The following is a 27,449-nucleotide window of genomic DNA, read 5'->3' as shown; positions in this document are numbered from 1 at the left end:
GTGGCACTGGCTAAACGAATAACTAGGAAGAGGCATGGTGCTGAGTCTGACAGACCTTAACCTCAAATTTATTATGTTTAGTCTATTGTTTAATGGACTTTTCAAATGGGAGAGCCTTGTCCCTGGTGTGTGTGACTGTGCTGGTGCATTTGCATGGCACTGGCTAAACGAATAACTAGGAAGAGGCATGGTGCCGAGTCTGACAGACCTTAACCTCAAATTTATTATGTTTAGTCTATTGTTTAATGGACTTTTCAAATGGTGAGAGCCTTGTCCCTGGTGTGTGTGACTGTGCTGGTGCATTTGCGTGGCACTGGCTAAACGAATAACTAGGAAGAGGCATGGTGCTGAGTCTGACAGACCTTAACCTCAAATTTATTATGTTTAGTCTATTGTTTAATGGACTTTTCAAATGGTGAGAGCCTTGTCCCTGGTGTGTGTGACTGTGCTGGTGCATTTGCGTGGCACTGGCTAAATGGATAACTAGGAAGGGACACGAAGCATGGTGCTGAGTCGGACAGACCTTAACCTCAAAATTCTTACGTTTAGTCTGTATTGTTTAATGGACTTTTCAAATGGGAGAGCCTTGTCCCTGGTGTGTGTGACTATGCTGGTGCATTTGCGTGGCACTGGCTAAATGAATAACTAGGAAGGGACACGGAGCATGGTGCTGAGTCGGACAGACCTTAACCTCAAATTTCTTACGTTTTGTCTGTATTGTTTAATGGACTTTTCAAATGGTGAGCGCTTTGTCCCTGGTGTATGTGACTATGCTGGTGCATTTGCGTCGCACCGGCTAAATTAGTAAATAGGAAGATAGACAGCATGCAGCTGAATCGGACCGTAGCCTCAAATTTATTTGTCTGTATAGGCTGTATTGCTGTCATCGTGGACTGCTAGCATTTTGCAGGAGTCGGCAGTCTGTCCAATTACTGGAATGTTCTCGGTTGGTGACCTGCCGTGAAGTTTTTTTTTTTTTTTCTCGGCAGCTATGGCAGACCTGCATGTGTAGCACATGCACTCACAGGAAATCTACAATGAAATTTAGAAATAAAATGTGCAAGGATGTTCTGACGTGCAGCCAGTGTCTCTGCAAGGAATATTTTTCCTGCATTCAGCAAGTCGCAGGAACGCACGACTAGACATGCTTGGCACAAGCCATATATTGCACTTAGCACGATAGTTTGTCAATGCACCTAAGCAGTACGCGAAATACATATCACTTGCGCCCGGCGTTTGATCGTAGAAGTGCAACTAACTGAGCTAAGGCTGGCTAGCTGGAACTTGTTGGAAAAATAAAAATAGTCTCCTTCAGTGAGCATCCCGTCATGGTAAGAGCAAACAAAACCCAAGTTGTTGGCAGCTGGAGCAGACGTTTTTTCAAAGGGAAACTGAGTGCAGTTTGACATATCAGTCACTAAAATTGCCGAAATGCAGCGCCGGCGAGCCATGACGCTCGTAAAGGCCCACGTGTTAGGCTAGACCAAGACTGGATTAGTTAAAGTAATAAAAAGCTAGTCACGCACGAGACGCACTGCGCATTTCAAAGCAGGCAGAAACCGCAACCGGCATGGCAACCGAATTAACGTCACGTGACTGCTTTTACGTTTGCGCGCCCTCTGTTAAGTCATAATTACTCCTCATCTGTTTTTGTCTTCATAAAATATTATGCACTAAAATGTACTGTTCATTTTATGTACTAAAACTGCGCACAATCGTCTTCTTTTGGGTGACGTTTTGTTGAACGGCGTCCAATCGCCGGATAGTTAAATAGCGCCATTGCCGCCTCGTGGTCTCCTTTTAATCTCGACGAGGGAGGCCGTCTTTTGTGGTCTCTGCGCCGACCGTGTAAGTTGCTTAATATCGTCACTCCCCGTTTGATCTGCCGTGTTTGTTGAATCGGGACAGTGATTTCATTGCTCGAGCGACCGTGTTTTATCGTAGCTAGCACCTTGTGCGATATTTGAAAGGTCAGCGAGTTTCAATGAAGCGAACCCTAACTAAGCGCGCTAAATCGCACTACAAAGCAAATGCTTCTCCGTGTCTGTGCGTCGCGTCATTTTCGCTGTTGGTGTAGTTTTTCTCAACTCGTCGGCCTGGTGCCGCTGTTAATGAACATGCGAGAAAGTCTAGATAAGTCGGCGTCGCGTCTTTACTGGCCGTTGGATGGGACGCTCATTCATGTGGCGAACTTCGAGTCGCCCGTGTGTCATGCGTCAACCGTTGTAACCGGCCTGCATAACTGCGATCCACCCCTCAAACTGCGCGTTTTGTGACTAGTTTTCATGAGGGCCACCCTTTCTGCTCTTGGCAGGCCGCAAGAAGCCTGAATGTTGGCCGCCGCCTCGACTTTCCACCACGTGGGGCTGCGTCGTAGGCGCGTCTTCCAACATCCAACAAACGCGAGCTAGCGTTCTTATCGGCCTCAACGACTCTCGTTTTTTTTTTTTTTTCTTCTGTCAATATCTCGTGGTGACAAGGACCTAGAGCTATTTGCGTGGAATCTTTTTCGCTGTTTCCCGCCTTCGGTCCTTGCGGGCCGTGCGCGCGGCAGGCGGTTCTTGGCCGCTGTGTCAAGTTACGTCACCGCAACGCGATGAATGCTACTGCGTTCTTTGGGACGGGTACGAGAATTTGCGCGCAGCTTCCTCGTGAGCTTCTTTCCTGTGTGTCCGGCGCGTCATTTTCTTCTTTGTTTCGTTTTTTGCAGAACTTATTTTCACGATGGCAGAGCCTGCTCGGTGAGTTCACAGACCCTCGTTCACGACGCGACGTGGGCAACGGAATAAAAAAAAAAAGCAAGATGCTGACTGCCTTTTATTGGGGAGGGCTTCTTTGTAGAGCCGGCTCTGTGCCCCGTCTGACCGCTGGACCTTTTCTTTTCCCCTCTTCTGCCGGTCACCTTTCGAGCCAAGGGAGCGGCACACCTTGTTCTCTGGGCTGCCTGAGCGCTGTGCTGTTCGCGGGGACATTGTTTCCTTGCCTTGTGTGAAACAGTAAGGGGAGGCGATGGGCGGTTTCAAACGCGCCGATGTTTTTTTTTTTTGGTATGTCTTATGAGCTGTCCTTTCGGATTAAACGGCGCCTTGAGTATTAGATTCTTGATTTATTTTTACCTTGGGAGTTTTGCGGGCTGTTCGTAGTAATCAGGTGAAGCTGCCTTCTAAAATGTTCGCCTGGTCAAGCATGGCATTGCCATGCAATTACAATGCAAGGTGCGAGTGCCATTGCCACTTGTAACAACGAAAATTCTTAGGCAATCGATCTGTTCTACAAGCTTTTCCTGTGGTGTTGGAGACTGCATGCTGATAGTGCTAAGAGCCATTCATTGTGGTGCTGGGTTGAACTGTTTGTCTGTCTAGACTGTTGCCTGTAGTATAGTTACTGTATGACTAAGAAAAGTTGCAGCTTGCTTGACATTGCTGTCAATTTTCCATTCTACATTGTGCTTGTTTGGTTGTTTGCTGTCATCAAATATGGAAGATAGTGATGTCGGCTTAAACCTTGGAACTCGAATAGGCTTCACGTTTATAGAAATTCTAGTCAGTACTGATGCTTTCTAAGGTTCTGGTCATTTACTTTGTTAACATTTCGTGTGACCACTTCTTGGCATCGTGCTGGTATTCGTTGTCCTCGGGTGAGACAGGAACGGTGCAGAAGGAACCTGCCTTAGTATGTTAATGGGTTTTATAGCGATTTCAAGGATGTCAGATTTGATCCCCTGCATGAAAGATGGCAGTGGATCCTTGAATAAGGCAAAAGTAGGTTTAAATGTGGAAGTTGTGAAAAGCCAAATTCTTTTGTGGAAAATGCAGGCATCCCGCAGTGAAATGTTGTATGCTCTCTTGCGCAAGACAGGTGGGCGCACCTGCAAGCAGCAGCATCCATGTTGTGATTTATGCGAACACATTATTCAGGAGGGGGGCGGGGATAGCCTTCACGTCAGCTCTGCTCACAAATGTAGCTATGTAGCTATCCGCACCGTTCTTTGTGAAGCCTTAGTACATGTTGCAGATGTGGCTTCCACGTGTGTCGCACATCCAGAGGACATGCAGCACTACACCCCATACTGGATTGTTGCAAGTCACGCCTTGATCTAGATGTCATATAAGCAGTCGGCAATCATACCTGTTGGGGCAAGTAAACCTTGCACGGTGTATGCTGTAGTGGTCAAATAAGGGGGACATCGGCTCGAGATAGGGATAGGATCCTAATCGCTGTGCTTTTTTGCATATGGTGTGCGAGCTGGTGTTTTGGCCCTCCTCATAACTAACTGTTCCTCTCGTCTAGGGAACCGGAAGCTGGTGAGGGCAATGAAGCAGACATTGAGGATGTGGAGGAGAGTGAAAAGAAGAAAGGAGGTGAGCTCTCTGCATCTCAGACCGGTAAGAGTCAAGGGAGAGTTTTTGTCTCTGCGCATGTGTTATGGTGGGCATGGCTTTCCAGGCCCAGCCAAAGTGGCTGTTTCGGGCAAATGATTAGTCGTTAATTTTCCTGCCTTTGTTTAGTCATGGCTTCGCACTGCAGCTTATTAGTGATGTTTGTTGAAGGTGTTCCATGTTGCTTATACTCTCGATTCATGCACAGCAGTCAACGCTGCCAAAGCCAGCGTGCCTGTTCGCACAGCCTAAGTTCGTGCCCAAAAAGTAGTTTGCCACACAGATAAAGTGAACACAGGCATGTTTCTTTGGGGAAAATCTCGAGCACTGCGAATAAAGCCTCCTGCACTTCGTTCTACTTCTTTTCACATTTTCGTCCTGAGACTCATCCAGACTTAGAGCATTAAGAAAGACGTGGTGGTATAATACGCGGCCGATGGGTTGGAATCACTTACTCCATCCGTGCCTAAGAAGTACGCACTCGGCGAAAGTTATAGCCAGAGGGCTCGAACACTGGTCGCCTCACAGCTTTGACCATGATTTTCATTGCTACCTACCACTTCATTTTTTTACCGCTCCTTGTTTTCTTCCATACACTCTCTAGGCATTGTGGAGAGCAGATGATACATGGTGGAGTAAGTCTTGTGTACGCACTGCTTCTGCAGCATTGCTTGCTTTGTATGAAACAGCATAATTTCGCCCTTTCGGCGGGTTGAGCTGTGGTGAGCAATACGAAATGACTGCTCCATTTGGTGCTGTGTTGGATTGGTTGTACATATTGCTAAAAAATGCAAACTTGCGATGTTGCATGTCATGTTGAGAATAGACCATATATTGCGGGGTGCTACTATTTTTTATTTTTTTTTGACAAAGTAATGTAATGTGTCTCGTGGTGTGTAGCAGGCGGATGTGTCTGATTAGCTGCATGCAGCTTTATTTTTTCTTGAATTTTATTTCTTTAGAGTTCGTTGCATTGCAAGAGCACCCAGTTTGGTACCCTATCACAAAACCATCCTACGTCACAAATCTGCCTTGGACAAGTGTTTTGCACAACTTTCTTTTTTGATCCATAAACCATGAATGCAGACAGACTTCTTTTTGTGGTAGTGTACATTGTCCTCTGCATTCAGGCTGTGAAAACAATGCATGTGTTAACAGGGGTATTGTCAGCATTTTGTTTTATTTACAAGGTACTGCAAATGTTTATTATCGTAGTTTCGCAGTAATATCAACTACTATTTCTAATTGCTATAAGTACTTGAATTAGGCTGACTTGCAATACAAATGTGTGTACTACTGTTGAATCTCCCAGTCTACAGATTGACACAGCTCGTTCTCTAATTCCTGTTGAGGTGGATGGTCATATCAAAGGCAGATGCTGAGCTCTAGAGTGCACTGCAGTGTGGGACATGGTTTTTTTGCTTTGAGTGAAGAAAAAAAAAAGAAAACAAATTTTCTCTCGGCTTCGTGTGTTTCATAGTTCAGACATGCCAGTCATGTACTGGAGCATTGTTCTTGCCTACTTAGCGTGGAGAATATTTTGTTCTAGCTGCTAGATATGTTGTTGCCGGTACACAGGAATAGAAGGCACTTGGGCGGGTAAATTCTGGTGATCAAAAGTTTTGTTGAGCCTATGTGCAGCATTTAACTGGTGCTGTCAAAATTTCTAAGTCAGCTTTTCTCTCTAAAGTTCGACTATTGCTTTCTCGCCAGGGACAGTGGTGCCATCGTGTTTTGTATACCCCGCCCTTCATCATGGGACAGGTAAAGCACGTCTTTGTAGCCATTAGTCCGCGATAAGTGGCGCCTTCAGCAATATAGTGCGCAGGCATTAGCGCGCATGTCTCTCAAAGCTGAGAGAGTTCTAGCAGTTTGCAAGCTTGTACTCGCTGTCATACAGTGCTGGCTTCCCTGAGTTTTTTTTTCTAGGGACAGTTGTGTTGTTCTGCTGTCTTGAACAAAGGAATTCGCTTGAATCAGTGCCATGCTGATAGATTATACCCATGGTTGTTCTCTCCTTGGGTGTCTATTTGCCAACCAACACTGTGTTGGTTACTTTCTTTGTAAGGCTAAATTAGCTTATGCAAAAAGAAAATGTCTGGAACTTTTACTTGCTTTTTGCTGTCACTCTGAATTTGCATTTGAGCACTTTAATTATATTTGTAGAAATGTTTTGACGAGAGAAAAGGTGACTTAAAAGTGTTGTGAAATGCAGAAAAAAAAATGGCGAGGCAGAGGAGAGGTGAACGTGCAGCGTTACTGCTGTGGAAGTGGAAGGAACAAGGTGTTCTCGGTGTTTTGTTATGGGCAAATAGGCGAGGGGTGAGTGGTGCAGGGAACTTGCTGAAATAACTCCAGCGTTTGGGCAGTTTCTGCCATGGTTTAGCCGGCAGTCAAGCTTGGCTGACAAGTACAGTTGGTCGGAAGAGTTGGTAACGATTTATAGTGGCAAACAATGCAGAGGACAAAATACTAGAAAAGGGAGCACACAGGGTTGGGTGCACAGAGATGAGTCCCCACAGTATAAATTCGCCGTAATGGTTGGCTCACGTGCCGGTTACATTGAGAGACAGGTTGTGTGGGCATGACTTGCACTTAGTTAATGTAGAGCCTTCTGCAAATGTCCCCCATGGCCTGTGGTGGATGCTGTTTTGGATGAGAGTTCTTTCAGTAATTATCCTGCAGACACTTGGTGGTTGGACCTTAATCATGTCCAATTCTCAAAGAAACTGACAGGTACATCAATGGGACGTAGTTGCGTACTGGAGATTCCCACAACTGAATCATCCAGCCCCGTTATGCATCCTACATGTTGTGCTGGGAGAAATCTGATGTTGCATGTCACTGCGAAGTGAAATAACAATGTTGGCTACAGCGCAGTCCTAACTTCTCAGCGGTGCTTCCTGGTCTAGTTATTTACTTTGTGGCAGAAAGCTGCAAAGGCAAGATCAGTAAGTTAAAAGCCTAAAGTGGCGGAATTGTCATTCTTACAGCATAAATAACGAAGTTGAAAAAGAAGCAGTGTGGCAGTAATTTGCCCACACTTGGCCTAATTGCTAATCTATCATGTTTAAAGGATAAAGGAAAGCTTCAAGATGTGTGGTGGGCCCTTGAAAATGTCTACGTATTATTTAAAAACTCTTTTTAACTGAGAAATTATCATAAAGACCTGTAAGAAATGACCTAAATGGGATGTTATTTTGTCATAAATTTCTTTCCAGGAGAGAGATTTGAAATCTAGATGCATATTTGGAATTAGCATTTCTATGGTATGTGTGCCAAGTTTCAACAGGTTATGTTGAAAAATAAGTTTTTAAGACCCTCATCCCCCCTTCATCTGCCCCTCCCGTGCACCCCTTTTTTCATTTTCCGCCCTCTGCACTGTTTTCCACTAAGAGCTCACCAGAGTTCAGCTGTAGCTGCACTTCGCCTCTGGGTCAGGCTTGAAACACCTGGGAAGATACTTATTTGAGGTTGGCTCGTACCAGTTTAAGGATTTTGTGAAATGTTCATGGTTTATGGCGGCTCAACGTCCCAAAGAGACTCGTTGTTTAGCATTTAATTTTGCTTTCATTAGAAATTTACCTTGAGTGTTTTCCTATACTTTATTCATTATGTAAAATTCAATTGGAGGTTACTGGCTCTCCATCACAACTTGCTGCCTTAGAGGTAGGGGCCACCCTTTGTGAAATCAGGTGTAGCCATTTCAGCCTGGCCCAATTGTGATGCAGTAAATCTTTTTTTTTTTTTTTTCAAGCCACCCTCCTGACATGCGCCAGCTGCTGTGGCTTGGGTTCTTTCATTATCAGTTATTGCCCAGAACAGTGGAAAAACGCCAAATTATGTATGTGTGTGTGCTCACCATTATCTTTTGGCCCTTCCCCCATCTATTTTGCAGCCCGGTTGACAGCAGAGATGATGAAAGACCCCAAAATATTGGCAGCTCTACAGTCTAAACTTGGTGTTCTGGCTGGCGCAAGTTCTGGTTACATTGAGAAGTGAGTGGTGTGGGCTTGACTTGCACAACAAACTTGACACTGAAATGTTACCAGGGGGCATTCTGCAGATGTGTTTCTTGTGGCCTGTGGGGGGTGTTGTTTCGGACGAAAGTTCTTTAGGTCATGGTCCTGCAGACACCTGGTGGTTGGACGTTACTCCTGTCCAATTCTCAAAGAAATTGCAGGTACATCATTGGGACGTAGTCTGCGTACTGGAGATTCTTCTCACGTAATTGAATCTTCCAGCCCCGTAATGCATCCTACATGTTGTTCCGTGTTGTCACTTGAGTTGCAGGTAGTGTTATACGGAATGGTAACTGCTCAGCGATGCATCTTTTCTGGTTACTTGGCGGAAAAAGTGTGATGTGGGTGAACTGGTATTCTTGAATTTTCAGCATAGTTAACCTTTGATTTTATTAAGGCGAAAGCCTTTAATGGCTCATGCTCGCGGCCACGCTCGTGTCCATCCGTCCGTGACGCTTCGTTTAGTGGGAACTAATAAAGATAGGAGAAAAAGAATGGTTGCTTCAGATAGAAGAGGAAAAAATAACCCTAGAAACAAAGTTTGACTTCAGAGTCATTAGTTAATTATAGCCAAATATGTCAAAATTGCGTCGAAATAGCACAGATGTCGATATAGCCACGGGAACGGTGGGACATCACATCCACCGGAAGTTGTCACAGCATAGTGAAATAACTCGGGAACTAACAAAAATAGCAGAAAAACAATGGTTGCTTCAGATAGAGGAGGAAAAAACCTAGAAGCAGTTTGGTGACTAAAGTAATTGGTTAATTATAGTCAAAGATGTCAAATTGCATGGAAAAAAACTGAGACTTCACATCCACCGGAATTCGTCGCAGCACAGAATGGACAGGGGAAAATGCCGGATTACTAAGTAGTAATTGATTAATGATAATTTACAGAGGCTGCTACAGTAGCAGCCAAAGTCTCGCGAAAAGGCTTTCGCCTCGCGCATTTAACATCGTCAAAGTTCCCCCCGAATTTTTTAGAATTTCTGCTCAAACTTGGTCTTTGTGGAGACCTTAATCTGTAGTAGTCTTTAACCCTGAATTCAGTATTGCAACTTCGACTCACGCCACATAAATTGTCAACTAATTATTATTTTTTTTTGGTCTTGTTTAATGCAAGCTGTGATACTTTGCCAGTTTTCCCTCGATATTTTTGTTTGTCTTATTCTATGTGTGGCTCCCTAGAAGAGTTCTTCATGCAGCTCTTTTTCTCTCAGTGGTGCTGTTAATTTAGCTATACCTGCTTTTCCTGCACCATCCATCTGAAATGCATGCAGGTGTTGAAAATATTGTCTACAATTTCTGTGTCGGCAGTCTGATTGCAGTTTTGCACTGTTGCCATCGGGCTTCACCTGAACACGCGAGCGCATGGCTAATGGGTCCTTCCAGAACCCTTGGTCTCGCACCGGTTCTTGGGTCTGTCACAGCCACTTAGCTTGCCATGTGACCGCCATCAGCAGCAAATGTAACAGTTGTAACTGTGACAGCAGCTAGCAGATGGAACACATGCATCTGTAGTTGACAGGCGTGACACGGCAAGCTCTGCTGCTCTCTGACAAGGTATAGTGCTACTGAGTTGCACGGCAGCAGTGAACCATGCTGTGGTACAAATTATGACGTTTACAGGGCTGTGCTCTAAGACTCATTGCCGAAAGAGTGGTTGTGCTGTGAAGTACAGCTTTCATGCTGCACTTGTAAAGGTACAGAAGTCTGACAGTGAGGGTCTTTGGTACATGCCTTGTGTGCCGAGTCTGAGGCTTTGGTGGGAAAACTTTTACAGTAGCCGACGAGTAATTTGGACTCTAATAATTTGGACTTGTAGGATATTTCGGACCTCGATGAGGCATCATCAGTCACCCCATAGAAACGCATACGTATTCGCGACGGATATTTCGCTCTTGAAAAGTCAGAAAGTTCGATTTTTCGGACTAATTTCAGTCGCCTGCGGGCCAAAATCTGCCATCTTGGATTGAGGTGGATTTACGCTGCAGTTGGATTGGCTTGACATAATTTCGGTACCTCATTTTTGCCAGTAGAGGTCCCTACTATCTCTGACACTTCAAGGTGGCAGTCAGATTGTCATCGCCGTCAACTTGCTTTTGTCGCAGACGTCGCGGGCAGTTATCACTTGTCTCATACATCGAAAATTTGTTGTTAGGGGAAAGGAAATGACGCAGTATCTGTCTCATATATCATTGGATACCTGAACCGGGGATTAAGGGAGGGAACAAAGGAGGGACTGCGAGAAGAAAGGAAGGAGGTGGTGTAGTGGAGGGCTGTGGAATAATTTCGACCACCTGGGTATCTTTTAACGTTCACTGACATCGCACAGCACATGGGCGCCTTTGTGTTTCGCCGCCATCGAAATGCGGCCACCGCGGTCAGGTTCGAACCCGAGTACTCCAGATCAGTAGCCGAGCGCCCTAACCACTGAGCCGCAGCGGCGGGTCTCATACGTTCGCCATTCACCGTTTCGTCACTTGGGTTTCTCTGACCGCGTCGACCGAGCGGCGCTCAGTCTGCACGAAGTTACACCCAGTCGCCGTTTTGTCATAGCGTCCGGTGGTTCCACTGCATTGAGTGAAAAGTGCCTTGTCTTTGCATGTGTTTGACGAGCATTGTGGTGCACAAATCGGGTTGTAGACAACATGGTCCCGCCTGTGCCACCGGGTCCCTCAAAGAAGCATGGGAAGTATTCCACCTGAACGCCGTGACCTTGCTGCCTAGCGTGTACAGTGAAAGCACAACTTTGGCGTGAATACAGGTGCAAATCGTTGCCAGCAAGAGAAATTTTCCGCAAGGTAAAATCGGTGACATTTTTAAGCAGATTTCATCTCAATAAAGTGATTTTTTTGTACTTCACTGATTTTTCTACTGTTCGATAATTCAGACCATTTTTCGGGTCCCTTAGAGTCTGAAAATTCGGTCAGCGACTCTATATCGAGGGAATTTTTTTGACATTAAGGTTGTTGCTGCAGTCTTGGTATCTGCACTACATGACTGCTGCTGTTTAGGTTGAGTGGCGGTGTCACCTGGCCATGGCTACTGCATTCTAAGAATTCTTCTGGCAGGCTAGTTGCTGCGTATTCTTCATTTTCAAACTGAGTGAAAAAAGTAGTGTCCTCGTTAGCGTGCTATATTTTGATGGAATTGAAATGCAGAAGTGCCATTACTGTTTCCAGTGCACATAGCAGGTTTTCATAATCTGTCCCCTGCCACCTACATGAAAAATTACTCGTGCTCAGGGGTTCAAAGCTGTGTGCTACACATTGAGTTTGTCACAGTAGATTTAAAGTGAAATGCATGTTCTAGTCCCTTTTTCTTACTTAGAGGCCTATTTCACTTCATCCCATCAGTTCGGAAGCAGTTGGTAAACTTCTTGGTTGGGATGTGCTTGTCTGTTTCTGCTGACAGCGTTTTGACTGTACTTGATTCCTACTGCTAGACAAACACTGCATTGAAGGCTACTGGTCTCAAACCTGCTAAGCAAAAATAGTGCTGTTGTTCAGTTGTTTTCGAGACCGATTGCTTTCAAGTAGTTCCCAGCCATCGCCGCATGTGACATTAAATCTTTATGAATGGCACTAGCTGTGGAAATAGTTGCCTTGGAGAGCTCTCTTACAACTGCATTTCTTTTGCTTACCTTTTGTGCTGACATTTAAATTCTGACTTCTGCACAGAATTGGTTGCTTAGTCTCCATGTTGATCTGCGTCTGTTTCCCATTTCTGATGCCTTCCCACCCACAGTCTCCCGGCCTGTGTAAAGCGACGCATCAAGGCCCTCAAGAAGTTGCATGTTGAGTGTGCCAAGGTGGAGGCCCAGTTTCACATGGAGGTCTATGCACTCGAGTGCAAGTACTTCAAGCTGTACCAGCCCTTCTACGACAAGGTACTGCTGCTGCTTCTTTAGCACTGCTGGCTAAAAATATTCTTCACAAATGGGTTCTGTTCACTGTACAGCCGGCCAAATCTTTAACTGGCGTGCGCGGCGGCCACTTTTTCCGTGCTCCTGCAGCTCATGGTGGAGCAAACTTTCGAAAATATCAAATCTAAGCACAGGCTCACTAAGCCCGTGCCTAACATCGAGCTTTCTGCAAGCTTGCTTCGTCACAAAGCGCAGGAGCGCAGAAAAAGCTGCCGTCGCGCACGCCAGCTAAAGATTTGGCCGGCTGTACTTACCAGCTGCTGCATTCAGTGAATTATTTGTATCAAGAGTGATCAGACTGATTTTCAGTTGCAGGCTCAGGCGTCTCTAAATACCGTATTCACTCGAATTGAACGCGCCCTCGATTGTAACGCGCATCCGTTTTTCGTGACCCCCCCACCGAAAAAAATGGCAGACGGCATCGTGCACCACGCATTTTTCGCCCATCCAGTGAAATCTTGCAGCGAGGCACGCTTAATTCTATTGCTGGGAGTGAATTCATGGCAGCCATTCACAAGCCATTCGGTGTAGAGCGCGCAAATCCTATCTTTAACCGGCTTGTTTAAACAAACATCGAGCAGCAGGCCCAAACTGATGCAGGGTCTCTTGCGCCAGGCGCGATTGATCCAGTCGGCGACAAAGTCCGTAGTCATCCAACCTTTTTCATTTGCACGCACAACCACGCCACTCGGAAACACGATTCCTTTCGGGAGCGTCTTGCGTCTGAATAAAAGATACGGGGTCAGCTTGTGTCCATCCGCGGTGCAACAAAGCATTGCGGTGAGGAGCGTTTTTTCGTGGCCGGAAGACAACACGCGCACTTGCTTCGCCCCCTTCTTTCCAGTGGTTGTGGTGGCAGTCATGTCGAAGTAGAGCGGTGTCTCATCGGCATTTACAATCTGGCCGAGGTGGTAACCATTCCTGCGGCGCAAGCTCAAAACGAACCGCTGAAAACTGTGCAGCTTTTCTTCATATTCTTCAGGCAACTTCTGGCATATCCCGTCCGCCTTCGAAGAGAAAAGTCTTTTCTCTTCATAAAATTTGACCGCCAGCACCTGCTCGCTTTGAAGTCGCTCCGCTTTAGCCCTGTTTGTAGGGCTAACTGCATCGTTCGGACTTTGAGCAGATCGGTCGTCACTGGCTGCTGCGCCGCTTGCTGCTCTTGAACGTATTCTGCAAGCCGCTCTTCTATTTCGGCGAACCAGCCCTGCTTTGGGCCACTGAAACCCTTTCGTGTAGCCTTGCTGGTGAATATCCTTTCCTTCTGCTTGCGCCAGTCCCGCACGCATGTTGCTGGAACTCCGAATGGAACTCGCGATGCGGCACGCTTTCCGTTCGTCTCTGCACACAATTATTTCCCTTTTAAATGCAGCATCATGATGAACTCGACGTATCTTCGCTGTCGGCACGTCCATGCTGGTACATCAAACGCAGAAAACTGGTAGACTGACCTAAGCACATGTACCACAGCACACGGAGGACGCTACTGCAGCTAGGCTTAGGCAGCTAGGCTCGAAGTGTGTACGAGGTGGCCATTTTGAAATGGCGATATATCTGAGATTTAGGGTTGTACTCTATTCTAATGTGCACCCAATTTTTGGACCCGATATATCGGAAAAAAGGAGCGCGTTACATTCGAGTAAATACGGTATGTCTTGGATAGTACTCTTAGAGCCTCTGAAATTCAGGACCAGGTGAGCCTGTTCTCTAGGCGTTCATCATGTTCATTGTGGCTTTGATTTGGGTCTTCCATCATAACCTTCAATGTCTCTTCTGATCACTCTCAAAAGAAATGCAACTGCAATGTGCATGAAATGGAGCTGCTAGCCAGAATATTTGCTGGAGGAAGGAGAGTTCAACCTGTGGACACTTGGAAAATGAGGTCAGATGCTCATTTTCTAAAGAAAATGCAGGGACATTAAAGGAACTGTCTAGTTTTGAAGGGTGCTTCTCCGTGCTGCGGTCCCGTTACTCTGATGGGACACCAGTCCTTTTTTGCACCCTACACTTAAGTATCTGCGAGTTACGTGAAGCAATAAAAAAACTTTCTTAAGCACATTGTGGCAGGATTGTCACAAAATAGGTTCTGCCCTTGCGTAGCCATGCTTGGGTTTTATGTAGAGAAACAACCATGTTGACTTGTCGATATTGACTTAAGGTTTTTTTTTTTAGGGGTGTGCAAATATTGAAAATTTCGAATACGAATCGAATACTGATATGAAGAAAAAATTGCTTTGAATATCGAATATCTGTTCAGTAACAAAAAAATTTTCAGACAATGATAAACAAGCAAATGTTGTTTCCTCTTTTTTTTTTCTAAATAGTGTATGGTTTTTGCAACTAAAATAAACAAAACTAGACTGCATCAGTACCATATAAAAATAAACATAATGTGCACAGAAATGTATACTACTTGATCCATTTTGAAACAGCGCAACAAAGACGGGACGTGGAAACTGAGGTGTCTTTGTTTGTGTTTGTCTTTACACCTCAGTTTCCACGTCCCGTCTTTGTTGCGCTGTTTCAAAATGGATACGTACCAACTTGCCCAAATTTCTGCTTTACTCAATACAGCGCTTGTTTGTCTTTACACCTCAGTTTCCACGTCCCGTCTTTGTTGCGCTGTTTCAAAATGGATACGTACCAACTTGCCCAAATTTCTGCTATACTACTTGATTATACAGCACAACAGTATCCAAACTGTAATGAGGTCATGCAAAACAGTCCATAAAATGACAAGACTGGCAGCAAAAAAATATGACTAGTAAAACCTCAATCGTTCGGTGTTCAAGGGACGGGAAGAAATGCCCCGTTCACCCAAGGCCTCGGTTTATAAAATTTTCCGCGCCCTCCAAAAAAAAAAAAACCTGAAAATGCGAAGTGCAGTAAGGCCTTATAAGGCGGCTCTATTGCGCTATCACCTATAAGCCGAAGGCGAGCTGCACGTTTTGGAGTGCTGGAAGAACAATACAAATGCAAGCTAGGGCTAGGGTCCCTGCCTGTCACCTTTTTTCTCTTGCAGTAAAGATCTTTCCCGCACTGCATGCATGCATAGGTGGGTGGGTGGTTGGTTGGCTGTGGCCACATGGGGTATGACGAAAGGCTGCTGGACATTACCATTGCCAATGAGGCTAGTGTGTGTTAATTAGTGATCCATCACCTGTTGTTAAAGTGTGCAAGGTGTTGTGAAAAAATGTATTGAGCTGATGTGGATTGCTGTTGGTGGTGGCTCCTTTAATGAGTGTGCAACTTTTTCCTCTTGTTTTGTGATCCAGAGGCACCAGATCACAATGGGCAAGGTGGAACCCACTGACGAGGAGTGCGACTTTCACACAGACTCTGACAAAGAGGAAGACGAGATTACGGTGAGTTGCATGACATCGCACAGTTCTGTTCGTCGTTCATTTTGCGGCCGCTTTATTTATGGAAGAAATTTTCACGGTTTCTGCAGGAAGGTGTGAAGAAGGCCGACATCAATGAGAAGGGAGATGAGAAGAAAGAAGGTGAGTGCTGTCTTTCTACCACTGTTCTTGAAAGAGCCGGTGTGTTATCAATCACTGTTTGTACATTTGGCTCTTCCAGAAACCGTGGTGGGCATTCCAGAGTTCTGGCTAACGACACTGAAGAACTTGGATCTTGTTGTAGACATGATTCAGGTAAGCTGGTAGATGTCATTTAGCAATTGCTGTGGGCCAGCAGGTGTTTCTTCCAAAACCAGTGTGTGCATTTCATGAGGGGATTGCTGCTAGTGGCAGTTTTTTTTAGGCTTGCCGACTTTCCTCCTTTAAACTATGCGTATTCAGTAGAATTTTGATGATGTCGCAGTTGGTGTGAATTTGTAAAAATGGCCAGCCGGAGTGCATCGTATACAATGTGCAGAGTTTTGGATGCGCCGAACATTCTGCGCAAGCCACAAATGCATTCTCGGGCACTAAGAGCTGCCTGCACATTGCAGCCACTGCAATTGCCAATCGTGCAATTCCCACAGTGAGCAGCGCCATGCGGCCTGCCCATTGCCGAAACTACGTAGTGTGCGGTGATGCAGGGCCGTACATAAATCGTCAGCCATAAGCAGTTGTTGTCCATGAGTGAATTTCCCATGCTTCCAAATACACATTTTGTTAATTTTGGACGAAGTGGTATTTGCGGATGACTCCTGTTTTTCGGAACCCCTTGAGGTGCATCTCTAACCTACAGTTACTTTATCTGTTTAATGTCTTAGCCAATTCATCTGGCTGCTAGGCTTAGCTGTGGCAGCTCATAGGGGCATGAGGCGCTCGGAGCCATATTGAACCAGACATGGGATCTTGTTGTACTGATTGCTGTCTGTATTTTGTTCTAGGAGCATGATGAGGAGATCCTAAAGCACCTTATAGACATCAAGGTTCGCAACCTGGAGCCCCCAGGCCCCCCACTGGTAAGTTGGAATGCTGCCTCTAGGCTTGAGATTGGTGGCTCAATGCAGTAAAACCTTGTTAATTCAGTCATTGGGACCATGAAAAATATTCAAATTCAATGATTTAATTGGCACACTGCAGAAAAAAGGGATTTTGTTGAGGGAACATGCTCGCTTTATTGGGCAAACTTTGCAATTGTCGTATGCTGCCGCATAAAAGTCTGCCTTGCAGCTCTTAGTTCTTGCTGGCCAAAGTTGAGTATAGTGTAAATATAAAACAGTACATCAACAGCAGTCTTCTTCTTCTATGCAGACTATACAGTAGTCGCAAAGTTCGTCAAGGAAAAAGATCGTGTATTCCCTCAATGAAATTTTTTGCCTCAGTCCCCTTTGTTTTTTCTATGCTTGGTTAAGGGGGGACACGGGTCTTTCGGGCCGAAAAATCTCGAAAAAATCAGTTTTTAGAAAATGTTATTTTCGAAATCAGCAGCCATTTATCTACCTCTCTGTTAAATTTCTCGCCTCTAAGGTCAGTATTTTACTCACAATACCAATTTATATAATCCATGTCGCCCGAATTTGAGCTGAAATCGGCGCTGAAACAGCAGTATTTCGCAAAGCGTAGCTCCCGTTTCATGTGCGGCACCTCAGCCATCTTGGTCTCATTTGAAAAGGCCGCCTTTCGCCTTCAATTTCCCGCCACTACGGCTTCCGTTCGCCCATTGGTTGCCGAGAAAATAGCAAAAAAGAAAAGGTAGTATTCAAAATCCTATTGGCTGCCGCGGATCACGTGACAGCAGGTCGTCATCCGATTGGTGGAGCTGGCTGGCAGCGTCTGCTTGACGCGCCCGAGCCACGGGGAGACGCGACTCTTTGTGCCGGACCGTGCAGTGCAAGAAACGCGCAGCGATGCCTGGTTCAGCGCGCAAGGTGCACTGAAGGCATAAATTCGGCAGGAAAAGGAAGAAGTCGCTGGTCGATAACCTCAAGAGACGCCCTGCTGTGCGCCCCGACAATGATGAAACTCCTGCGCTGAACGATCGTGTCGGCGAGGCCGCGCAGGTAGGCCTAACGCGCTCCGCAGCACGGGAAGCTGTAAGCGGCAGCGCCCGCATCCGCCGTGATACAGTGATGCTGGAGCCCTCAGATGTGCTCCAAAATAAGACGAAGACTGAACAAAAACTGCGAGAACTCGCCTCAACTCCAGCAACGGAGCGGAAGTCTCGTTGTTTACGTGACGGCAGCGCGTCGGACTGTCTGCTCGACGAGGCAAGCTTCACGATCGTTTGTTTGGAATCGCTCAACAGTTTGTTGAAACTTGTGAAGTGTAAAACGTGTGGCGGCAATGACTTGAGCTTCGTAAAAGATGAGCGAGAATACGGCCTTGCCGTTAAACTTTCTCTTCAATGTGCGAGCTGTGGAGACGCATCGTCTGCATGGAGTTCGCCGCGGGTACGTGGCGATCAGAAGATCAACCCTTTTGTGGTGAATGTGCTCGCTGCTCGTGCAATGCAGAGCACTGGCAACCAGCAGACAGCTCTAAATGACATTTTTTCATCGCTGAACGTTTCGCACCGCGGTCTTCACAATAAAACGTGGCAAGACTATGTGAAAAAAAAGTTGACACCTGCAGCAGCTCGTGCAGCCGATGAAGTTACACAAGAGTGTGCGCGGTCGGTTCGAGAACTTTATAATGAATTGGACCTTGGGAACCCCGGCAATATTGCAGTATCATACGACGGCACTTGGATGACACGCGGCCACACATCCCACATTGGTGTGGGAACCGTAATCGAACTGTTTACCGGGCCTGTGCTGGACTATGTTGTATTGTGCAACTTCTGTGCCGGCTGCGAGCGAGGCCCAAAAGAAGGTGACCCATCATACCAGTCCTGGAGGGCTGGGCACCTATGCCAAAAAAACTCGGAAAAAAAGGCTGGAGAGATGGAAGTTGAGGCAGCCCTTAATCTTTTTGAAAAGTCGTTGAAGAAGTGTGGCCTTCGCTATACCACAATGCTTTCGGACGGTGATAGTCGGGCTTTTCTAGCTGTGCAAGAGGCAGATGTGTATGGATACATCAAAGTAAAAAAAGAAGACTGCATAAACCACGTGCAGAAACGTATGGGAACAGCGTTGCGGACTTTGTTGTCCAAACACAAAGGTGCCGAAAACCTTGGAGGAAAAGGCAAACTGACAGGCAGCCTCATAACAAAGTTAAGCTCCTATTATGCCTGGGCTTTAAAATCCCATAATGGGGATGTAGAGGCTACGCAGAAGGCTGTGATGGCCACCTACCACCACATTACCTCTACTGATGAGGCATCAAACCATAGCTTCTGCCCATCGGGACTGGACTCTTGGTGCCAGCAAAATGCGGCAGCAGCCCGAGGCGAATCTGCTCCAAAGCATCGGTACAACATTCCACCCCATGTTGCTAAAGCATTGCTCCCTGTCTATGAGCGGCTGTCGGATAGGAAGCTCTTAGAGCGGTGCCATAGGGGTAAAACCCAAAACAGTAATGAAAGCCTACACTCTTTGATATGGTCCTTGGCACCGAAAGAGCGCCACGCATCATTGTTTACTGTTGAGGCTGCCGTGGCTGAGGCAGTAATGCGGTTCAACGCAGGCAGCAAAAGAACTTCTGCAGCAATATTACAGGAACTGGGCCTCAATACGAATGCTATGAGTGCAAAAAGAATGCGAGAGAAGGATGAGCGCCGAGAGCAAAAGTGCGCTCGAAAGCATTCCATTGCGGGAAATATTCAAGGAGTGCTCAAGAAGCGGCACCTGGATACTACTGGCAATCAAAAGGACTACATTCCTGGTGGCTACTAGCCATTTCCTATTGTAAATATGTTACTGCACTTGTAAATATTTATTAAACTGTCCCCTGCTTGTTTTTGGGGCTTTTCTCAAAATGCATATGGTTGACTGCTAGCAGTCTTGAGGCCTTGATATCTCAGCAACCAAGTCACATAGAGCTGAAATTTCGGTTGCAATGGAAAGCCTAATGTATGCTGTGTGAAATGTTGGGAGCAGATTTTTTTCATTTTACCTTAAAAAAATAATTATTTTCGTTAATTTACCATTACTTGGTACACACATTTTTTATACTTAAATTCAGAAGGTTGTAAAATGAGTAATAACTGACATATCAAAAATCTGCTCTCAACATTTCATAATTCAATATTCTGGCTATCTAACCATGCCTTAAAATTAATTTTAGATGAAATCATTATTTTGCTATTTGGGCCTCAAACAATGGGCATTAATTGTTAATTATCTTGAAAACTAATTGGCCTACATTTAAAATAAATGCATATTTGAAATCAGCATAAAAATTTGAATGTCTATGCATTTTTATTAAGATTGGTCAAAAAATAACAAAAATAGCTTTAAGACCAGTGTCCCCCCTTAACTTTAATATTCCCTTAACTTTAATATTTTTCGAACGAGGTTTTACTGTACTTGATCAGTCAGTTTTGTAATAGGTCTGATTTGGCTGCGCTTGCTGCACCAGTTCAATGACTGCAGCACAAGCACTCTGTGGTTTCATATTCGTCAGAAAAGAAAGACTGCAGTCTAAATGAAATGGCGCCTGTTCTTTCGTGATAGGAGGAGGTGGACCGATGTTTGTGCCGTCGGTAATGTCAATCTGGCCAGTGAAGTACAGCCCCGTGGGTGGCATTCTGGCGCTTATTCATTGATCATGCATGTGTGCTGCAATGCTCTCCTGATACTGGTTGATGACACCCCTTCGCTGTGCTGTGTGAAATCTCTTCACGCAATTATGGCTGTTTGCAGCTGCTGATCTGGCGCCAAGCAGCTTGCTGCAATTTCGCAGAGATGCCATGGTGAGCAGACGAGGCCTGCAATAGTTTTGAAAGCAAACAGTGCAGACGTGCACTGCCTGAAACTGCACTGCGCACTTGTACTCTGCAGAATAGTTGCAGCCAAATCAAACAGCCCTGGTGTCTTCACAAGCAGCAGCTTAGGGATTGCGATGTTCATTCGTGTGGTCTTCTTCAATGCAGGGCTTCGCGCTGGATTTCCACTTTGAGCCCAATGACTTCTTCTCCAACACAGTACTCACAAAAACATACGAAGTGAAGTGTGAAGTGGACGACAGTGACCCGCTCTCTTTTGAGGGACCAGACATTGTGAGCTGCAAGGGGTAAGTGCAGACGTTGTTTGCTTGGTGTTGGAAGGTGGTGGGGTTACTTTTTACAAAGAAAATCGTTAGCACTTCATTGTATTGAATTTTTGGAGGATTTTAACTGTGCAACTCGGTACGTCCATGCTACATTTAAAATATAACACGATAATTCGAACGCAAATGAACTTAGATGCCCTGGGCACAAGGCCATAGCCTCCTGTATTTTCAGTGCCCTCTTGTCTGCAGACTTTTACGCTGCTATATTGAGCAATCGTAAAGGTAGCGTGTCCCTGCAAAGGTAATTTTTTATCTGGGTCCTTTTTTTTTTTTTCTCTCTGGACTCAATTGAATTGCCAAGGTTTTACGGTATTTCTGAATCTACCCGCACCGCGTCACGTGGTTAGGCTGCTGAAACCAGCCTTTTCCGCTCGTCAAACGGTGCAACACTGAGGAATGTGCTGTTCTCATTTTGCTACCATGTTTGCACAATGTCCGTGGTGGTAATTACAACATGCGCACACTGGCCTGTGGCACAATAGTTTAGTCTGGTGTGTTGTCTAGTCACCTCCTTTTTTTTCTTTTTCGTGCAGTGCATGATTAAATGTTCGCTTGCTCTCTGTAGGTGCACGATCGACTGGAAGAAAGGCAAGAATGTGACAGTGAAGACCCTGAAAAAGAAGCAGAAGCACAAGAGCAAGGGTACAGTGCGTTTTGTGACGAAGACTGTGCAGAAGGACTCGTTCTTCAACTTCTTCAGCCCACCCAGCGAGGCAGCTGGCGAGCAGCTGGACGAGGACACACAGGCACTGCTGGCTGCCGACTTTGAGATTGGCCACGTGCTCAAGGAGCGGGTTGTGCCCCGCGCCGTGCTCTACTTCACGGGGGAGGCCCTCCAGGAGGACGAGGTTCGTGCCCTGCAAAAAGGCTTTGAAGAGGGTCTCCGGGAGGCTAGCTTTCTTGTTTTTGGACGTTTTTTTTTTTTGCAGATTTCAAACATTGTGTTCGGCTACAGCATTTGGTTGTTAATCTCTAAAATACGTAGTGGGTTGGTTAAAAAGAAATGCCATGGTTGAAATTTTTTAAATAATTTAGTAATCTTGCACCCTATAGTCCGATACAGCTTAAGTCGTGAAGCAACCCCCCCCCCTCCCCCGGTCAGAGGATCCCCTTCCAGCAGATGGCGTCTGCCGATTCTCATGAACCTGCTAGCATGACAGTGCAGGCCGGAAACTATCCCAGGCCATGGAGGGAGGAAACTATCCCCCTTCATCTGCCACTCCCTGCACTGATCATGCTGGCAGGTTCATGAGAATCGGCAGACGCCATCTGCTGGAAGGGGATCCATTGACGGGGGGAAAAGCTGCTGCGTTCTTGAGTTGCGTCTTAGTTGAAGCCTGGTTTTCAAAGTGCGGCTACTATTTTGCTGTTGCCATTTCAGTTGACTTGTTTGCATTTCTCAGTGCCAAAGCTGTACTGGAAAATGGGTTTTGTTGTAATTTTCTCCCCTGAAGGATCTTGAACCCCGTTGATAATAAGAGCAGGGGTTGGCAAACCAGTGCAGACTATGAACACTCGCGTGGTAAATGACATGGCCGATGTGTTACTGAGTCGTGCGTAATACCAAGGCCCACTACATATGCCTCTGGAAGGCTGCTGAAAGTGATGATCAAAATTCTCATTGGCTCATAGCACATGACTTGCAGTTACAAGGTATAGATTTGTCCAGCCAGTGCTGGCTTTGATTTGCAAGTAGCTCATCTTAATGTTGCTTAGCTTAAGGGGGGACACTGGTCTTAAAGCTGTTTTTGTTGTTTTTTGACCAATCTTAATAAAAATGCATAGACTTATTCAAATTTTTATGGTGATTTCAAATATGCATTTATTATAAGTGTAGGCCAATTAGTTTTCAAGATAATTAACAATTAATGCCCATTGTTTGAGGCCCAAATAGCAAAATAATGATTTCATCAAAAATTAATTTTAAGGCATGGTTAGATAGCCAGAATAGTGAATTATGAAATGTTGAGAGCAGATTTTTGATATGTCAATTATTACTCATTTTACAACCTTCTGAATTTCAGTATAAAAAATGTGTGTACCAAGTAATAGTAAATTAACGAAAATAATTATTTTTTTAAGGTAAAATGAGAAAATCTGCTCCCAACATTTCACACAGCATACATTAGGCTTTCCATTGCAACCGAAATTTCAGCTCTGTGACTTGGTTGCTGAGATATCAAGGCCTCAAGACTGCTAGCAGTCAACCATATGCATTTTGAGAAAAGCCCCAAAAACAAGCAGGGGACAGTTTAATAAATATTTACAAGTGCAGTAATATATTTACAATAGGAAATGGCTAGTAGCCACCAGGAATGTAGTCCTTTTGATTGCCAGTAGTATCCAGGTGCGGCTTCTTGAGCACTCCTTGAATATTTTCCGCAATGGAATGCTTTCGAGCGCACTTTTGCTCTCGGCGCTCATCCTTCTCTCGCATTCTTTTTGCGCTCAGCACAAGCCCGGTAAACAGTTCGATGACGGTTCCCACACCAATGTGGGATGTGTGGCCGCGTGTCATCCAAGTTCCGTCGTATGATACTGCAATATTGCCGGGGTTCCCAAGGTCCAATTCATTATAGAGTTCTCGAACCGACCGCGCACACTCTTGTGTAACTTCTTCGGCTGCACGAGCTGCTGCAGGTGTCAACTTTTTTTTCACATAGTCTTGCCACGTTTTATTGTGGAGACCGCGGTGCGAAACGTTCAGCGATGAAAAAATGTCATTTAGAGTTGTCTGCTGGTTGCCAGTGCTCTGCATTGCACGAGCAGCGAGCACATTCACCACAAAAGGGTTGATCTTCTGATCGCCACGTACCCGCGGCGAACTCCATGCAGACGATGAGTCTCCACAGCTCGCACATTGAAGAGAAAGTTTAACGGCAAGGCCGTATTCTCGCTCATCTTTTACGAAGCTCAAGTCATTGCCGCCACACGTTTTACACTTCACAAGTTTCAACAAACTGTTGAGCGATTCCAAACAAACGATCGTGAAGCTTGCCTCGTCGAGCAGACATTCCGACGCGCTGCCGTAACGTAAACAACGAGACTTCCGCTCAGTTGCTGTTTTTGTTTTTGTTCAGTCTTTTGTTCAGTTTTTGTTCAGTCTTCGTCTTATTTTGGAGCACATCTGAGGGCTCCAGCATCACTGTATCACGGCGGATGCGGGCGCTGCCGCTTACAGCTTCCCGTGCTGCGGAGCGCGTTAGGCCTACCTGCGCGGCCTCGCCGACACGATCGTTCAGCGCAGGAGTTTCATCATTGTCGGGGGGGCGCACAGCAGGGCGTCTCTTGAGGTTATCGACCAGCGACTTCTTCCTTTTCTTGCCGAATTTATGCCTTGAGTGCACCTTACGCGCTGAACCAGGCATCGCTGCGCGTTTCTTGCACTGCACGGTCCGGCACAAAGAGTCGCGTCTCCCCGCGGGTCGGGCGCATCAAGCAGACGCTGCCAGCCAGCTCCACCAATCGGATGACGACCTGCTGTCACGTGATCCGCGGCAGCCAATAGGATTTTGAATACTACCTTTTCTTTTTTGCTATTTTCTCGGCAACCAATGGGCGAACGGAAGCCGTAGTGGCGGGAAATTGAAGGCGAAAGGCGGCTTTTTCAAATGAGACCAAGATGGCTGCGGTGCCGCGCATGAAACGGGAGCTACGCTTTGCGAAATACTGCTGTCTCGGCGCCGATTTCAGCTCAAATTCGGGCGACATGGATTATATAAATTGGTATTGTGAGTAAAATACTGAGCTTAGAGGCGAGAAATTTAACAGAGAGGTAGATAAATGGCTGCTGATTTCGAAAATAACATTTTCTAAAAACTGATTTTTTCGAGATTTTTCGGCCCGAAAGACCCGTGTCCCCCCTTAACAGTGATAGCAAGTTCTGCTGCTATTGCTGTCTGAGATAGCAGCACTTGTGCCAGTAGTTCAACATATTTTGTTATTACTGTGTGAATCGGTGCACTGTAAGCATAGCAAAATTCTGTGCACTCAAGGGGATGATTCAGGCCCCTGTAGTGAGCACTGGACGTGTGTGCCCTCTTCTTTCTGATGTGGTATTGAGCTTGTTTTGAGTGACATTGGCTTGATAGAACCTTTTAAATTGGTGTCGGAGCATGTTTTCTAATTTGCTATAGTTTTCTGTCACTAGCAGTTAGCTATTTTTGTCATTGCGAATGGGGGAAAGGTAGTGGAATTTTATGTTGGTGCTCAATTAAAATTGCAACTTTTGCGTAAGGCTTGCAAAACATTTGTCTCGTGCGCGGCACCTACGTACAAAGGTGGAGTAATAATTGTGAACTATTTGAGGGGTCCACTGTAGGCAGGAGGAAGTGCCTGCTGCTGCTGTGCTTGTTTATCTTGGAGAACTTGTTGGGTAACTCGATAGCTATTCGTTGTAAATATTTTAAGGTGCCTAAGTACATGCACACACACAGGCGCCACTCACAACTACTTCATTTTACAGAGAAACTTGTACGCATTTATGTCACTTGGTGCATGCGAACGAACACATTCGTGCATCAGTGCAACATCATAAGTGAAGTTCAAACAATTTCACTACTTCATTTTACAGAGAAACTTGTACGCATTTATGTCACTTGGTGCATGCGAACGAACACATTCGTGCATCAGTGCAACATCATAAGCGAAGTTCAAACATTTTCTCTGCCTTATACAATGATGAAACCTCTATATCATTGTATAAGGCAGAGAAAGTTTTTGAGTGTTACGTATGTCACACTTGATGCATGCGCAGACTGAGGGCAAATATGTGCATGTTTTCCCTAGAATAAAACAGCTGCGAGTGCTGCTCTGTCTGGTTGTCTTTTCTCCCATCATGTTCTGGCTAGTTTTGGAAGGGGCTTATGCATAGCCATGTTTCAAATGTAAATTTGCACCGAGTGTCTCAGCAACATGCTCTGTAAACAAATGATTCAGTACAGTGTCAGACAAGACCTGTTATGTAGCAGGACTTTTTTTTTTCGTTTAGTATGATGAAGATGAAGAAGATATGGATGATGAAGAGGATGATGATGACCAGAATGAGTTCCTTGATGAAGATGACGAAAACGACCCAGACTTCGTACCCAAGGTGAGGAGCTGAGTTGCGTGCTTCTTTTGGTGGCTGTTGCACTTTAGCAGATTAACATCTTGTAATAAGCAAACAGCAGCAAGCTGCTCCTAAGGATAAAAAGAGCTAATTGGATATTTGTGGCATGTGGCATTTTCAAGGGAAGAGACCTGCAGGTTTTGTAAATCGGGAAAAATGGAACTGGTTGTTGCAAGAGCTTTCAGAAAGCTGCTTGCATCAAATACAACCTAAAAAAAAAACTCCTAAGAAATCGGCAGGTCACATGTTGGAGTCTTAAAGCAGTAGAATAATGCAGTATGCATCTCTAGTTACTGCAGGCACAACAGCGACAGACCTCTCAAATGCAGTCATTTAAAGTGTGTTGTCTCGATGGTTTTCATGCAGTCAACATGAAGTACTTCTGAAACCAGTTCTGATGCATTTGTTACTGAAGACTTGCCTGTCACAATGGAAGGTTTCGGAATTGGTTGTTTGCTGCAACTTGTAGCTTTGCAGTGTTGGCATTTATCTAACTTGGGTAGGGATAACTACACACCATAGGCATTGCTCTAGAATTTTTCATTAGGGCTGTAATGTCAGAAGAGGATATTTCAGTGCTTTCTGCTGTCAGTGAAGTGGCTGAGCAGATTTGCCGGAATCTCAGCCTTGGAGTAAACTTGGTACACTGTATCAGCATAGTTTCTTGGGGCACTGAGACAATCGTGCATAAGTGGAGGAGTCGGTACTGCTTGTGCTATGCAAGAACTTCCTTCATGCACTGCACTTTTTTTTTTCCCCCGTTCGATTGTGTTGCACGTATTCTGCAAAATGAGAGGACTACATTTGGATCTCTGCCTGTGTGATTGCAGCGGCAGCAACGTTGTTTTGCAATGCAGTGCTTACATTATTTTAGTTAGGCATGCTAAAAGCTTTTGTCAGCCGTAAGTTGAGTCTGCCTGCTTGACATGTGGGGTGGCAAAGGTAGAATGCGCTGGAGCATTTATGTAGTGTTGTTTGAATATTTCGGTGGTGTATCATTGTGAGTGATCTCTTCTACAATTGACTTTTTGTGTTGTGCACAGGATTCTTGGTAGTGGCTAAGCTTGGATTCCATGTGCATGGCTTGTGCTCCCGTACCCCCCACGGCAGGCTTGAACTTGATTCCTGTGCTGTTTTGTTTTCAGTTGTGATGTCTTTTGCTTCACAGAGCACCAAGAAAGGGGAGCCTCCAGCAGAGTGCAAGCAGCAGTAATATAGACGTGGCTTAAATCTTTTTTTAAGGACACATGTAACCAGTCTCCCTTCTTGCATGTCAGCTGTTTGAAAACAATTGTTACCAAAAGTTCCCTTTTCAAACCGAGTATTTTGTGCTCATGCATTTACATGTCGCAAGTCAACTGCAACCAAATTGAAAATAAACTGCGTTTACAAACCTCT

The 27,449-nt window shown here is 45.5% G+C and overlaps 1 protein-coding gene across 14 annotated transcripts; it reads left to right on the top strand.

The window, feature by feature from the left end:
- The first annotated feature begins 1,722 nt into the window (after positions 1–1,722).
- LOC144128360 (nucleosome assembly protein 1-like 1-A) lies at positions 1,723–27,449 on the top strand. Of its 14 annotated transcripts, none has more exons than XM_077661712.1 (14): positions 1,723–1,848; positions 2,711–2,741; positions 4,291–4,361; positions 6,093–6,143; positions 8,278–8,377; positions 12,155–12,296; positions 15,608–15,697; positions 15,784–15,835; positions 15,915–15,988; positions 16,675–16,749; positions 20,763–20,902; positions 21,507–21,789; positions 25,932–26,033; positions 27,220–27,449. In XM_077661712.1, exons 2-14 carry the CDS (start codon positions 2,725–2,727, stop codon positions 27,262–27,264), a joined length of 1,242 nt encoding a protein of 413 aa, XP_077517838.1. In that variant the 5' UTR covers positions 1,723–1,848; positions 2,711–2,724; the 3' UTR covers positions 27,265–27,449. The 14 variants fall into 14 exon arrangements, with proteins under 14 accessions (XP_077517838.1, XP_077517834.1, XP_077517840.1 ...); XM_077661708.1 differs by having other exon boundaries at positions 4,291–4,385; XM_077661714.1 differs by having other exon boundaries at positions 4,291–4,385; positions 27,197–27,449.

This window comes from Amblyomma americanum, chromosome 4 (genome assembly GCF_052857255.1).
Source record: "Amblyomma americanum isolate KBUSLIRL-KWMA chromosome 4, ASM5285725v1, whole genome shotgun sequence".
In the NCBI taxonomy this organism is placed as follows: Eukaryota; Metazoa; Arthropoda; class Arachnida; order Ixodida; family Ixodidae; genus Amblyomma; species Amblyomma americanum.
Note: the sequence above shows the minus strand (reverse complement) of the source record. Positions and strands in the feature narration are given on the sequence as shown.